This window comes from Lissotriton vulgaris, chromosome 6 (assembly GCF_964263255.1).
Source record: "Lissotriton vulgaris chromosome 6, aLisVul1.2, whole genome shotgun sequence".
In the NCBI taxonomy this organism is placed as follows: Eukaryota; Metazoa; Chordata; class Amphibia; order Caudata; family Salamandridae; genus Lissotriton; species Lissotriton vulgaris.
Window position 1 is genome coordinate 66,669,239 of NC_141694.1, and position 13,812 is coordinate 66,683,050.

The 13,812-nt window shown below is 46.2% G+C and overlaps 1 protein-coding gene across 1 annotated transcript in view; it reads right to left on the bottom strand.

The window, feature by feature from the left end:
- Positions 1-7,725: 7,725 nt before the first annotated feature.
- Positions 7,726-13,812, bottom strand: part of LOC147706795 (calpain-1 catalytic subunit-like) — a 590,138-nt gene continuing 584,051 nt past the window's right edge. Inside the window, exons 18-20 of the mRNA XM_086925927.1 lie at positions 10,301-10,417; positions 10,038-10,096; positions 7,726-8,290 (exon numbers count right to left, since the gene is read on the bottom strand). Coding sequence (XP_086782053.1) covers positions 8,264-8,290; positions 10,038-10,096; positions 10,301-10,417 — 203 coding nt within the window. The 3' untranslated portion in view covers positions 7,726-8,263. The remainder of the gene's footprint in view (positions 8,291-10,037; positions 10,097-10,300; positions 10,418-13,812) is intronic.

The following is a 13,812-nucleotide window of genomic DNA, read 5'->3' on the forward strand; positions in this document are numbered from 1 at the left end:
TGGACTCCTTTTGGTCTGCTACGCCGGGAGAGGAGAGAACCCACCGACTTCGGTTGATTGGAGAACCCGAGTTCCGCGTTCCTTTGCTGCGTGGGATTCGTCAGCCAACTTCTGGATAACACTCGCAAAAAGAGTGACTAACTCTCCACATTTTTGCCTCACTCCCATGAGGTCTGTGACTGACATTTTAGTGACCTGTTTGGTTGCTGTCCCAGCGTCTACTGAGACTTTGCGGCATATTTTTAATATTTCAAGTGCCCGGCCCAATATTATTCTGGGCGATTTCGCGGCCATGAATTTTGTCCCTCATGTACTGTCCTTTCTGACCTCGATACCCCTATTCATTCCCAAATCACAACCTACAATATAACCCCAGGTGACTTATGTTTTATTTTGACATGTGATCCCAAGGCTATCACCGAATGCCTTAGGTTGAAACTTCAGGCTGCTACTTCCTTTTCAGCTCATCAACGATTGCTGTGTTTAAAGAGACTTCCAAATTCATGTGTTTCCGTGAAAAATAATATGACATGTAAACGTTTATTAGTTGCCCCTAGTTATTATCGTTCGATGTTATTGCCTTCTGGCTGGCTCTTTTCGTGTGGGAACTCATCTTGGCCCTATATTCCCGCCAATATTTCCGGAGGTCCATGTGCTATCACTAGATTAAGTTTGTTGATGTTTTCTTCACATCCTAGTTCCCATTCCCATATGGTGCGAGATTCGATGTCATTACATGAAGACTGTGATTCCTCTGTTCACCTCTATTCCAAATCGGAATACCTTGGTTTAGCTTTTTCTATTATTGGAGTCCCAGCATTGGCCGTTTATAATGCCAAAACAATCGGCAAGATGGCTTGCTGGATGGTTAAATCCATTAATCAAACTTCTACTGTATTATCTGACCTGTTATTAGATGCCCAGGGTGAACGTCGAGCTATTTTGCAGAATCGCGCAGCGATTGATTACCTTTTGTTAAAACATGGACATGAGTGTTCTGATTTTGAGGGCCTATGTTGTTTTAATTTGTCCGATCATTCTAAATCAATCCAAGCCCACATTGACAAACTCCACGACTTGACTGCAGAAATTAGACAGCATATTGATCAAGGCTTATTTCACTGGCTCTTTAATTGGTTACCTGACTTGCATTTCTTACGACAGATTTTAGGGGGGATTATTGTTGCCATTTGTATTTTAATAGCTATCTGTTGCTTTATTCAATGCATTCCTTTCCTGCTTCAGCTTTGTAGCCTTAGCAAAAGACATAGATCAGTTAATTTTGTTTCCTATTATTCTTCTACTGATGTGAGTTCTATATAGTGTATAGATAATAGACTGGAGTCAAGGGTGAAATGTAATAACCGACTTTTTCTGGCCCTTCTTAGAGGGAGGATGATGGAGAGTGACTCCAGTCTATCACCTTTATAGTATAGGGATGAGGACTATAAGTAGGACCTATTCATAAGGCACAGTAGTGCATTTTCGTATCCTTTTTCTTAGATTAGGGCTTATGAGCTTAAGCTAGGGAATAGATATACAAGTGCTAGTGAAGATCCATCCTTTTGCTAGAGTATTAGCATATTTTCCATGGAGTTACGCGTATTTTGGGCCTGGTAGGCCTTAAACGGGACAGACTCCATCTTGCCTTCTGCCCGGTAGCTGGAGAGGCTTTCTAGGTCAAGTGTAATGTTTTAGTTTCAAGGTGTTGTTCGCTTGGAGAGAACCGGCTCAGGCTGGCCCTTATCGAAGGAATGTATTTTTCTCCACTCTGAAGACACAACTCCAGGCCGGCCGGCTGGGAACGTGTCCTTGGTACGGGGAGGTACAAGAATTTGGTGGGCGGCAGGTTACTGGCCGTAACTTTCCATGAAGGGACAGGCTTTGATATTAGCGAAAATGTTAGGCAATGAGTTAGTTAGTTCGTAAGCGGCAGCTAGCCGTTAGCATCTATGCTATTAATTATCTTCACGGCGGACAGTCGCCATTTTGAAGTCCGAGAAATATTCTGAGACGGAAACTCTCTGAGAAAGACTGGAGGAGAAATAGCGCAGAGCGCATAGCGCCAGAGAGAGAGAGAGACGGTAGCTAATAGCGGGCGAGGTTCCAGTGCCTTGGAGGAAAGCAGAAGAGGTTGAGCCTAGCGGTGCAGACGTGTACTTGTGACGGCTGAGGTGTGACCCCGAGACGAGCCAAGACACAGAGACGAGAAGGGAACCTAGATGACTACCGAGCCCCGACTTCATATTAACCAGGTGACCTCCGCCCTTTCCCATATTGAGCGCTCATCCTAACCCCTTTTGTCTTTTTCTTTGCAGAATATATATATACATATTGCATAGTATTGTGTTTGTGTTAACTGCTAATAAATACCCTGAGTTCTTAGTGAACTGACATGTGCCTTGTATTCTTGTTCAATCGAGGTAACCGCACTTTCTAGTCAGGCATTGTTTGCATGAACGGTTGTGATTCCCGATCAGGTAAGGAATGAATGAACAATGAGGGAATGAGGGTATGTTCGATGTCAAGAGCAGAAGGTACATATATACACATCAATTTGACAAGTCGTACTGATTTCGATTATTGTAGTTTCATCCCGAGTAGATAAGTGAGAGATTTCCTTCTTAAGTACTCATAGGAAAGTGGTCGTCGTTAGTGAACGGCGTTAATGAGAACACTGGGGGGATACAGTGTGGAGGTTCGCTGGATTGTGAACCGTGTGTATAAGTGAGAACACTGGGGGGACACAGTGTGGAGGTTCGCCTGATTGTGAACCGTTTGGAAAATGAGAGCACTGGGGCTGCAGACCTATGTGTGTAGACACGCCAGATTGTGTGTCGAGTGAGCACTGATAGTGATCAGTGTGTAAGGGTATATATTCATACCTGCCCTAGGGTAGATTAGTCTGGGACGAAGTGGCCACGAGACTAGGTGGTATAAATAGGATATTGTAGAAAACCTATGCATGTTTATTGCTGTCTTCCCCATCCTTAGGTACGAGATGTACGTACATATATGTCTATACCCATTGTAAATACGTCCTGAGGTCGGAGGTGATTACGTTCCGGCTGGGTTAGAGGGGCCCCTAGGGGCTGATTCCATCTGAGCGGAAAATCCGGTTGTTACAATAATTAATAATGATGTTTATGTTGATGGCGGGGAACTGTTTAGGGGTGGGGGTGGGGGGTGTTGTCAGGATATGTATAGTTAGTTAGGACTTGTTTTGTACGGCAAAGGCCAAGGATATGAAATGTGTTCAGGATGCACCTGTTTCCCAACAAAGCGGCCTTTATCACACTTTACATCTGTTTCCGGTCGGTTCTTCCCCTCCCCGTCTCCCGATGGGCCCCAATGGGGCTTTGCAGGGGTGGCCGACCGGAGGGAGGCTCACCCCCCCGGGGATTTTGGGGCACCGGGGGACAGGGTGTGGGGAGGATTTAGGACGGGGACAGGAAGGGACGTAGGCTGGTTGGGCTGGATAGTGGGATTTGGGCTGGGGCCAATAAGAACGGCCATTTTGGGTCACTGGGCACCATTTCATGGGACAGTGACCCAGCAGCCGGAGGGTAGCTTTGTTCGTTGTCCCGCCCGCCCTCCCTTGGATGGGGTGGTTGGAGGAGAGAGGGGAGTCTGTCTGGTGTTATGGCTTTCGGGTTGTAGGCGGTTTTTGTTGGGAGCAGGTGCTTTCTAGGTTAGTTTTGGTTGGCTGTGTTGTCGCTGGGAGCAGGTGCGGGGGAAATTTCTGTAGGATGGCGCTTTTCCCTAGTCAAACGGGGGGTAGGATAGGAGGAATGAGTTTTACTGCTGAAGGGGAGGGAGTGTACATATGGCAGATGGTTAAACAGTGGAGGCAGGCGTTTGGATAATTAATAATGATGTTTATGTTGATGGCGGGGAACTGTTTAGGGGTGGGGGGTGTTGTCAGGATATGTATAGTTAGTTAGGACTAGTTTTGTACGGCAAAGGCCAAGGATATGAAATGTGTTCAGGATGCACCTGTTTCCCAATAAAGCGGCCTTTATCACACTTTACATCTGTTTCCGGTCGGTTCTTCCCCTCCCCGTCTCCCGATGGGCCCCAAAACTACGTACACTTCTTTCCAATTTCCTAGATTCCGGTTCTTCCTCAGGCTCCTTCTCCAACGCTCTCATTTGTATTCTTCCCAAACCAGGCAAAGACCCACAACACTGCAAAAACTATAGACCCATTTCCCTAGTTAATATTGACTACAAGATTTTTTCTAAAACTTTGGCTCTCCGTTTAGAATCCTTTTTACCAGATTTATTAGGGAAGGAACAGTCTGGTTTCATCAAAGGTAGACTGCCCTCAGATAACACTAGATTATTCTGCGATATTCTCTCTAAGACTTCACACTCTTCTCACTCTCTCGCTGCAATAGTTTTAGACGCGGAAAAGGCTTTTGATAGAGTGGAGTGGTTGTATATTTTCCAAACGTTGAAGTAGTTCGGCTTTAGCCCAAAAATCTCTACCCTCATCTCTCTCTTATACTCACATCCCAGAGCTGCTATTGCGGCGAATGGTGGTGTTTCTTCTTATTTCTCCCTTGGAAGAGGGGTTCGTCAGGGATGTCCTCTTTCGCCTTTCTTATTTAATCTCGCCTTAGAACCCTTCCTACTGCGCATTCGCCAAAACAATGCCATAAAGGGTTTTACCTTCCAGCAGTCCACAAGGATGTATGACGGTACCACGCGTACTTTTACAACGCGTACCGTTATCACGCTACTTTTACCACGCAAGTAATTACAACGACTTGCGTGGAGGGGCGCTGGATAGTAAAATATTTAATTTACTATTCCAACTCCAGTCCCCGTGGACTCTAGGGAAAGGAGTTGGATAGTAAATGAAAGTATTTACTATCCTGGAGCGCCCCCCAGCGCATTTCGTTGTAACGACCTGCGTGGTAAAAGTATCGTGGTAACGGTACCGCGTTGTAAAAAATGCGTGGTAACCGTTGTATACCGTCCACAATTAAAATGGCAGCTTACGCTGATGATGTTCTATTATTCTTGTCTGAGCCCACGACTTCGTTACCTGCCTTTTTGAATGAAGTCAAATCATTTGCCTCTGTCTCCGGCTACAAATTAAATAAGGATAAGTGCGAGATTTTACCCTTGACTAAATGTACTTTTAAGTCGATTTCACTACTTCGGGTTTCACATGGAATCCTAATTGTATCAAACATTTGGGTCTTCACTTTACTCCTACTCTCTCAGGTACGGTTTCCCGTTGTATGGAAGACTGCTTAAAAAAATTGACAGACCTTACTACAAAGTGGCACCCTTTATATTTATCTTGGTGGGGTAGGTTGGATACTATCAAAATGATGCTTTCCCCATTGGTTTTATTCACAATTTCCAATATTCCGTTCTCTATCCCTTTATTTCATTTTAAGAAAATTAACTCCATCTTATCTTCGTTCCTATGGGGGCGCAAAAAGGCTCGCATGTCAATATCTAAATTAACGCGTCCGAAAGCAGAGGGTGGGGTAAATTTTCCGAATTTTTCCCTGTATCACAAATACTTTCTATTAAACCAAGCATCGAAATGGATTGACAATCCTTCTGCATTCTCTCCCTTGTGGACATCTCTAGAATTGGCATATATTTCTCCCTTCTCTTTTCTGGAGTACCTTTCTTTTTCTCGTCCACCGCAATCTATTTCTTCTCCGATTCTCAAATACACTTCTAAAATCCTGCCATACCCTTTAATTTCCTCCTTCTTTGAACAACCTATACGGCATAACTCATCGATTTTAATAAATAATAAACCATTTTTTTGGAAGTCTCAATTATTCCAGCAATCTCGTATTATTCCTTTTTCGGAAGCCGTGGCATCTTTGCATCTCCCTTCTTCTTTTCATGCTAGGTATCTCAAATTAACACAAGCACTTCAATCAGCATATGAATCACACACCACATTGCCTTCCACGTCACCTCTGGAGTCGCCTATCACATCTCAATTGCACACTCTACTTATTAGAGGGACTAGGGCGTCCAAGATTTACTCTCTGTTACACGCACCAGCATCACCACGTACAAAGACTAAAGTCGAAGAAGCATGGGAAGTGGACATAGGTCTCTCATGGTCTATTGAGATTTGGGATAAGTTTTGGACAAGGTTACGGAAATCCTCCAGGGCTGCAAATACTACTCAGACTTTGTTTTTCATTTATAATCGACTCTTACTTTCCCCACTTACTCTTAGTAAAAGTTACTCTGACCTGCCACATACATGTTGGACCTGCTCTACACCTCATGCAGATTTGTTACACATGCTTTTCAATTGCGCTACGGTTCACACGTTTTGGGTTAAGGTGTGGTCTCAAATTAATAATATCTTCTCCACTACGCACCCTTTTCATATATCTCATATATTTCTAGGTAGCATCTCCCCCATTTGGGATCACTGTACTTTTAGCATAAAAATAATTGACCTACTTATTGCAGTAGCTTTTCAACAGATTACTAAGGCTTGGAAGGATCTCACTAAACTCTCGTATCAGGCTTGGTGGTACGCTATATGTTATAACCACAGGCTAGACACAACGTTTGTTTACCCACTCGCTTTGGCCCCAAAAAGAAAACAGCTGTGGGATCCAGTGACCTCATTTTTTGATACTTGTGCTCTCCGCTCTCTGCCTCAAACCCCCTTTCAACAGGAAGTCACTAGGGGCTAGATGTAGGTAATTCCGATGTACCTACTCTTAAATACCGAATTTTACCGATTCGGTATTTAAGAGTAGGTAAATAGGAAGGAAGCAGATGTAGGTAATTTTAATTTTACAATTACCGAATCTGTAAGATTCGGTATTTACTGATTCGGTAAATACCGAATCGGTATTTCCTATTGATTCCTATGGGCCTTGAAGCCCATCGGAATCAATGGGAAACACCGATTCGGTATTTACCGAATCGGTAAATACCGAATCCTGCAAGGGGGAACGGGGTGTCACTTTGACACCCTGTACCACCCCAGTTCCAGGCTTGTGTGCCATGTGGCACACATGCATGCCCTAAGGGCATGTCTGTGTGTCACATGGCACAGGCATGTACACCTGAATTCGGTATTTTACCACCCAATAGGATCGGGTGGTAAATACCGACTCCTAAAGGGCCTGTGGCACTCTTTGTAGTGCCAGCTACATCTGGATTTACCGAATCGGTAAAATATAGGCCCCCTACATTAGAAAACCCTAATACCGGTCGGTAACGGCCGAATTCGGCCATTTCCGACCGGTATTAGGGCTCCTACATCTGGTCCTAAACCACCATGAGTTCCCTTTGTTGCTTTATCTAATTTCTATTAACAAACATTCTATCATCATTTTGGTTACCATACATCAACAATTGTTGTATATTTCATTAATGCTGGTTCTCTCTGCAGTTTATTTCCTTTTGAATATAAATGTTGTCTATTTTACTGTATACCTTCTCTTTGAATATTTACCTTTAATTTGTAAAAATGACTTATATGATTAACAATAAACTACATTTGAACTGAAAGAGAGGAGTCATACTATACCTTGTGCCTAGAAGCCTGTCTCCGAACAATAACAACCTGCAAATGTCTGAGCCCAACACCAGATGGCAGGAGGATGCAGAACATGTGTATCTACAGCAACAAATGCACCACACATACACACACACACACACACATACATGTACACTTAAAACAATTTGATCTAAAGCAATTTGATTTATTTTTAACAAAGGCTTTATTATGCTAAATCGTTTCATCAAAAAGATAGGATTATAGAATTTTAAGTTTGTTCCAGGTGTACCTGTGAATATTGGAATGTTTCATACTATGGAATTCTGGTTTACTTTCTATGTGCTTATAGATTTCATGACATATTGTTATTAATAAAAAAAAGATGTATTTCTATATTTTTAAGACAAAGTGAATACGTATGCGTTTTTGTTTTTTTATTGTGATGATTTTCCTTGTTCATGGTGCTCAACCAAAAATAACATTTCAATGATGATAAAGAAGTAAGCTCATACTTTTATTAGGTTCAGAAGTCTGTCCAACAGCTAGGCATGTAAAGGGCATCACATTCATCTTCAAAGGCAGTGTAAAGGCAGGGTTTAGCAGAATGAGGCGAATAAGGAAAGAAATAGTGGTTACAATAGTGAAAAGATAATTTTTCTCTTCTTGTTTTCAGGAGGAGGAGGGAGACACTTGCAGGACACATGGGCCAACCCCATGGCGGGGTCTTAGCAGGCAGACCACTTCTCGCTTTTCAACCACGCATTTGCAACGTCAGCCACTGAGAAGGCAAAAACACACCAACATTTGATCAGTATACCAGCAACCACACCATCACTGGCCACTGGAGAGGACACACTATAATGGAGCATATTTTAAATATCTGCAATCATTGTGACTGTGTCCTACCCCCATCAACATTGTCTGATTGCTTGTGTTCTACAAATATGTGATTTCTTTACCCAATATCAATCCTCCTTCATCCAGAACCATGGGAAATAGCACAATCGTACCCCCATTGGCCTGAGGGATTATACCTATGGTGGACTTCATACTTTGTCTAAGAAGGTGGCTCAGTTCAATAATAATCTACCATATAATGCATTTGATTTGAGGATATTTTTAGCTCAAATGCATCAAAAGATATTGAAAAAAAAGAAAAGTGCCACAGGTGGTGGCGCACAGTGGCAGATCATTCAAACGGTTAACTGCTCATCGTCCAGTTAGTGCTTGCCGTAGTCTGGTACTAGTGAGGTGAAACATTTATCCGCGTATTAATATTTTGTGTTAAATGCAAAAACAGCTAAATAATTCTGCCAAAGAAAGTGTCACAATATGCCACATAATTGTTCTTCTTTTTTCTCATATTTTAGCCAACTATGGCACATAATGTCTTTTTTTAGTGCTACATAATTCCAGTGGCCCAGCCTCTAAGTGTCTATCAGGCTTTGTCAATGCATAGGAACAGGAGCCTGATAACCTTTACGTTTAGTCAGTTTCTTGCTTCTCATAACTCAAGAAGATCCTGAGCCATGCTTTCAGGAAATGAGTATAAGAAATATATATGTAATGTAAAAATGGAATTGCTGTTTACACACATTTACTGTTGTGAACATCTGGCAAGGACCTAGCGCTCCTGGATAGACTCTAGGCACTCATGATCTACAGGATCCAAGTGCAGTCTTATGTTATGCTTAAATGCTATGTGTAGACTTCCTCCTGTATGTATATTCTAAGCTTCTTTTTTTTTATAAAAGGGCTCCTTTTGTAGCCACATCTACTGAAAACTTGCAGTGGATTCAACTCGTATGTGCATTTTGACTGGGCGGGTAACTACGCTCTACCAGCGAGCTTTCCGTAGTTTTGCCAACTCCACGTTCCGCTGGGAACGCAGAGTTCAGTCAAAATTATGACTCTGTAGTGGAGCGTAGTTATCCGGTCCCTCCACCCTCCCAAAGTTATTACAAATAATTTAAAAGGCACTTACCTGCTATGTCTGCCTCTCCTGGCTCCTCCTCTCAATGGCTGCTCTCTCCTGCCTACTCCTCGCATTGAATAACCACTACGTTGTGCGTCTTGTGAATGCGCAAGCGCAAGGCCTACACCTTAGGGGTTATTCAGTGCGGGCAGGAGAGAGCAGCCATTGCAAGGAGGAGGCAGCTGAGGCAGACTCGGCAGATAAGTGCCTTTTAAATTTTTGTAATAACTTTGGGAGGGGGAAGGGCGTGGAGCGTAGTTCCACTGAGTTTTTTTTAAACTCCTTGGAACTACGCGGGGCACCACTCTGCATACTCCACTCAGGGTTACTGATGAGGTGCTATAAGGCATGGATTTGCATTTCAGTGGGGTGATGCGGACCACCACACTGAAGTGCATAACTCTAATGCCTGATGATGGTACTTGGCAGAGCTGATTCTGATTCAAAGGGACTTCCATGCACAACAGTTTCTGCCTACAGCTGTTAGGCGCCTAATGCACTTATCATTGCCTTCAATTGGAAATAGAAGTGGGTGCTCTGAGCGACTCACCTTGGCCAGGCCCATGGCGGACGTTTCACTGTCATCTTTGGCTTTCGAGTTGAAGAGTCCTAAAGCAAAGAAGGAAGAATTAGTTTTGATGTAAGTGCAGGTCAAGAGCTTGTTCAACATTGTACAACGTGACATCCCTGCCAAGACATTCACAAGCCATATGGGCACGGAAGGCCAAAAGCATCTCAACTATGAAGAATTACTATACAGAAGTACATGGAAGAAGTGTGAGAAGAGAGTTAGCAGGGCAAAAAAGCACTCACTGAACGCGGCCTCCAGCTTCACCAGGGCACAGAAAAAGTTATCGAAGTCCACCCCCAATTCGGTGTCGGAATAGCGAGCCACCAGCACCTGAATGATTTTGTTATTCAGCTTGAACCCTGGAAAACACAGAAGGAAGGTAGGTTAATCTCAGCACCTGCTGGAACCTTAGTGCCATGTGGTTCAATCAACCCCCCCACGGGCTCTTATTTTAGAAGCACTATCATGAGACAGGAAAACGCAGGGTTGACTAAGCACAATTGGGTATCACCAAGGATCTGCACATAACAGACGGACACACCAAGGGGTTTATTTATGAGAACCCTTTGTCACTTTTGCACCACGCAAAATGGTACACGTGTAATGCAGGGCTCTGTATCAGATGTATGAATCCAGGCAAAGCCACCCTTCATGGCCTTGAGTGGCCTCATAAATCTTGAGTACAGCGGTGCACCGCAAACCGCAGCGTTGCCTTATTCTGCGCCCGGAGGCGTTTCATGGGCGTTGCAGTGGGTTTTCCCCCACAACACCTCTGGTGATTTACAAAATCATGTCAACCTGGGGAAGCCCCAAATCCTTACGCCTCTTGAGGCGAGGAGTAACGAGGTACAATATCTTTATTTCTCCCCATTGTTTCCTCTGTGACGTATGCTGCATTCTGCAGCACACATAGAAAGAGAAAACTAGATCTGGACTCTGGGACTTCCTGGATTGTGAATGGTTTTGGCCATGCTGTGCAGCATGGCAGAAAAAAGGAATACAAAATAGCCTATGATGCAACTGCAACTTTGTTTTGTAGGCGTGAGCACCACACACGCATGGTCCTATAAATTATGACGGCACCTTTTGTCTTATTTAGCGCTCCAAGTTGGATAGGTAAATAAAAAAATAAAATAAAGTGCAAAAGCTTTTTTAAGAGTAGGTGAGGGAGGCAGCAAGGGGAGGGGGACTATAAAAAAAACTCTTGAAGGGTAGGCAGTGGTCCACAAAACCACTAAACGAACAAACAAAAAGTAAACTTTTCATTTTAAACGCAGTCTTGTTTCTTTTAAGTAAATCAGACTGCAGTAAAACAAGTCTACTCTACTGCAAGTCAAGAACAGACATGGTGTTCTACTTTTCCGACCAGGACACCATCCCTGTGATAGCCTCTAACTATAGTGCTCCGCAATTTGCAGCCTACCATATTAATATTCACGAGGTAGTTTAGATTGAAAATTAGATCGAAATTTAGATTTCTAAGAACTGATCTATTAGTAAAAATCTTTACTGGTCTCAAAAATACTGGTAACAATTTGCACCCAGTATTTTGTGACAGGATATTCGGAGGGGAAAGGATGTGGCATAACAGCTAGAATGGCCAACTTTGAAGCTGGGGCCCAGGCTCAAGGCTGGTGGGAGGCTCAAGCATCCTGTGATTCTGGGCAAATCACTTAATCTCCCCGTCCCCGGCCTCGAAGTTAATGAGTCCGACTGTAACGCAACTGGTGCTCGTGTAAAGCGCTCTGAAACCTTTGCGGCTGCGCGAGGCCATCAGGAGGGTGGGCCCGTAGTCCCAGAGGGCTTCCCCCGCCCCCCCTACTTTGGTCAACCACTCATCCCCGGGCAGGTGGTGCCCGGCTGGAGCGTGGGCGGGCCAGTGACGCGCGTCCAGGGCGGCAGGCAAGGCGAGGGGTATATAACTTCCCCTCGCCATTTTAGCAGCCTCTTTGCCACTCTGGACGTCGCGAGTCGGGTCATGGGACACTCTTTTAGGACTTGCAGTAAGGTGGGCATAAGGGCCGTGTTCTTCCCCCTCCGCCTACTCCCTCTTTCTGGGAGGTTGAGCCGGGTTTGGGGGCCTGCATAGCAGCGGGCCGCTGAGGAGGATGGGGCGGCACTGGGAATCCGGGTCGCGCAAACCCACGAGGGGGTTGCTCTGGCTAGTGCTGCGGGCGGCCTTGGGACACCCAGCCATCGGGGGGCTGTCCCGTCCGGGGCCTTGCCGCACATTATTTCGCCGATTGAACGGCGCGCCCACCCTCGCATCTCATTGCATCGGAGGGAAGCTGTTAGATACCAGCGCTGCAAACGGTTAACTCTGGCCCCCCCGCTACATGCGTAAGGGGACCTTTTCCCGGGCAGGAATGGGGCTGGACGACCGTTGTAGGCACGCGGTCCCTGTCGGTAGTTTGGGTGGCCTGGGGCGGCCCCGTGATTTATATTACTGCCCCCGCCCCTGACGCGGCGCCGTTCGCAGCTGCTACATCGAGGTCACATCGACCAGTGGTTAGTCCATTGCGGGCCTAGTTCCACCTCCCTCTACCTCCCCATGTAGGGGCCTCACCATGCGGGCATCGCCCGTGAGGGGCACTGTCTCAGCCGCTGTCCCGGCCTTGCCTCCTTTCGGGCAACTTTGTTTAGTTGCAAGGCCGCAGCCGCACCCGGGGAGGAGGGCCTTCTTCCAGTGCGCTTTCATGCCCGTAATGGCAGCGCTTTACTTTGGCTTAAGGATAGCGCTTTACAATTTATAAATTGTTCGGCCGCTGCACCTCCCCACACGCATATGTCACAGCTCTCTATGGGGGGGATCAGGCCTCTTTCACGGCGCCTTTTGGCCCGTAAGTGCTGCGCTTTACTTTGGCTTAGGATAGCGCTTTTAATTTGCTGTAATTGTTCGGCCGCAGCACACGCCTATGTTTCGTCTCCCTCGGGAGGGGGGGGGGTGTTAGGCCTATTTCTCCGCACCTTTAGGCCCGAAAGGGTAGCGCCTTACCACGGCCTAGGACAGCACTAAAAAATTGCGGTAATTTTCTTTTTCGGCGGCAGCACCTCCCCACACGCCTATGTCTCGGCTCTCCCTGGGGGGGGGGGGGTTAGGCCCATTTCTCAGCGCCCTTAGGCCCGTAAGGGTAGCGCTTTGCGTTGGCCTAGGACAACGCTTTACAATTGCTGTAAATTGTTCGGTCGCATCACCTCCCCGCGCGGCTCTCTCCGGGGGGGCTGCCTCTTTCCACAGCGCTTTGTAGCCTGTAGGATAGCGCCTTTCAATGGCTTTAGGGCAGCGCTTATCTAATAGTCGGACAGGTGTGCGGCCGTGTGGGATTGGGCCTGCCTATGGCGCCCCCCTTCCCAGGCTCGAGGTGGCAGGGTTATGCCTGGTTGGGAGTGGACACTGTACCATGCTTCACGGCGGGCAGACAGGGGTGGTGGTCGGCACGCTCACCCGCGGTCAGGGCCGGTGGGTCCCTGGTGCTGGCAACTGTCCTCGTGCCGCACTTCTGCTTGGCCCGCTGGACCATACGACCTCAGTATGGCTCCCCCCCGCTCCGGGGCGGAGGTCAGCCTGCTTACCCGCGGCAGGGTCAGCGGGCTGCTTGGTGGTGGCAAATGCACGGCACCACAGCTCCGGGACTCACCTTCTGTGCTGCATAGGGACCATGGCTTTCAGCAATGGGGGGGTGGGTGGTCACGAGCTTAGGGGAAGCGCGTTCGCTTGGATGTGCGTCATGCCCTGGGGGCCGGTGCGGACCTT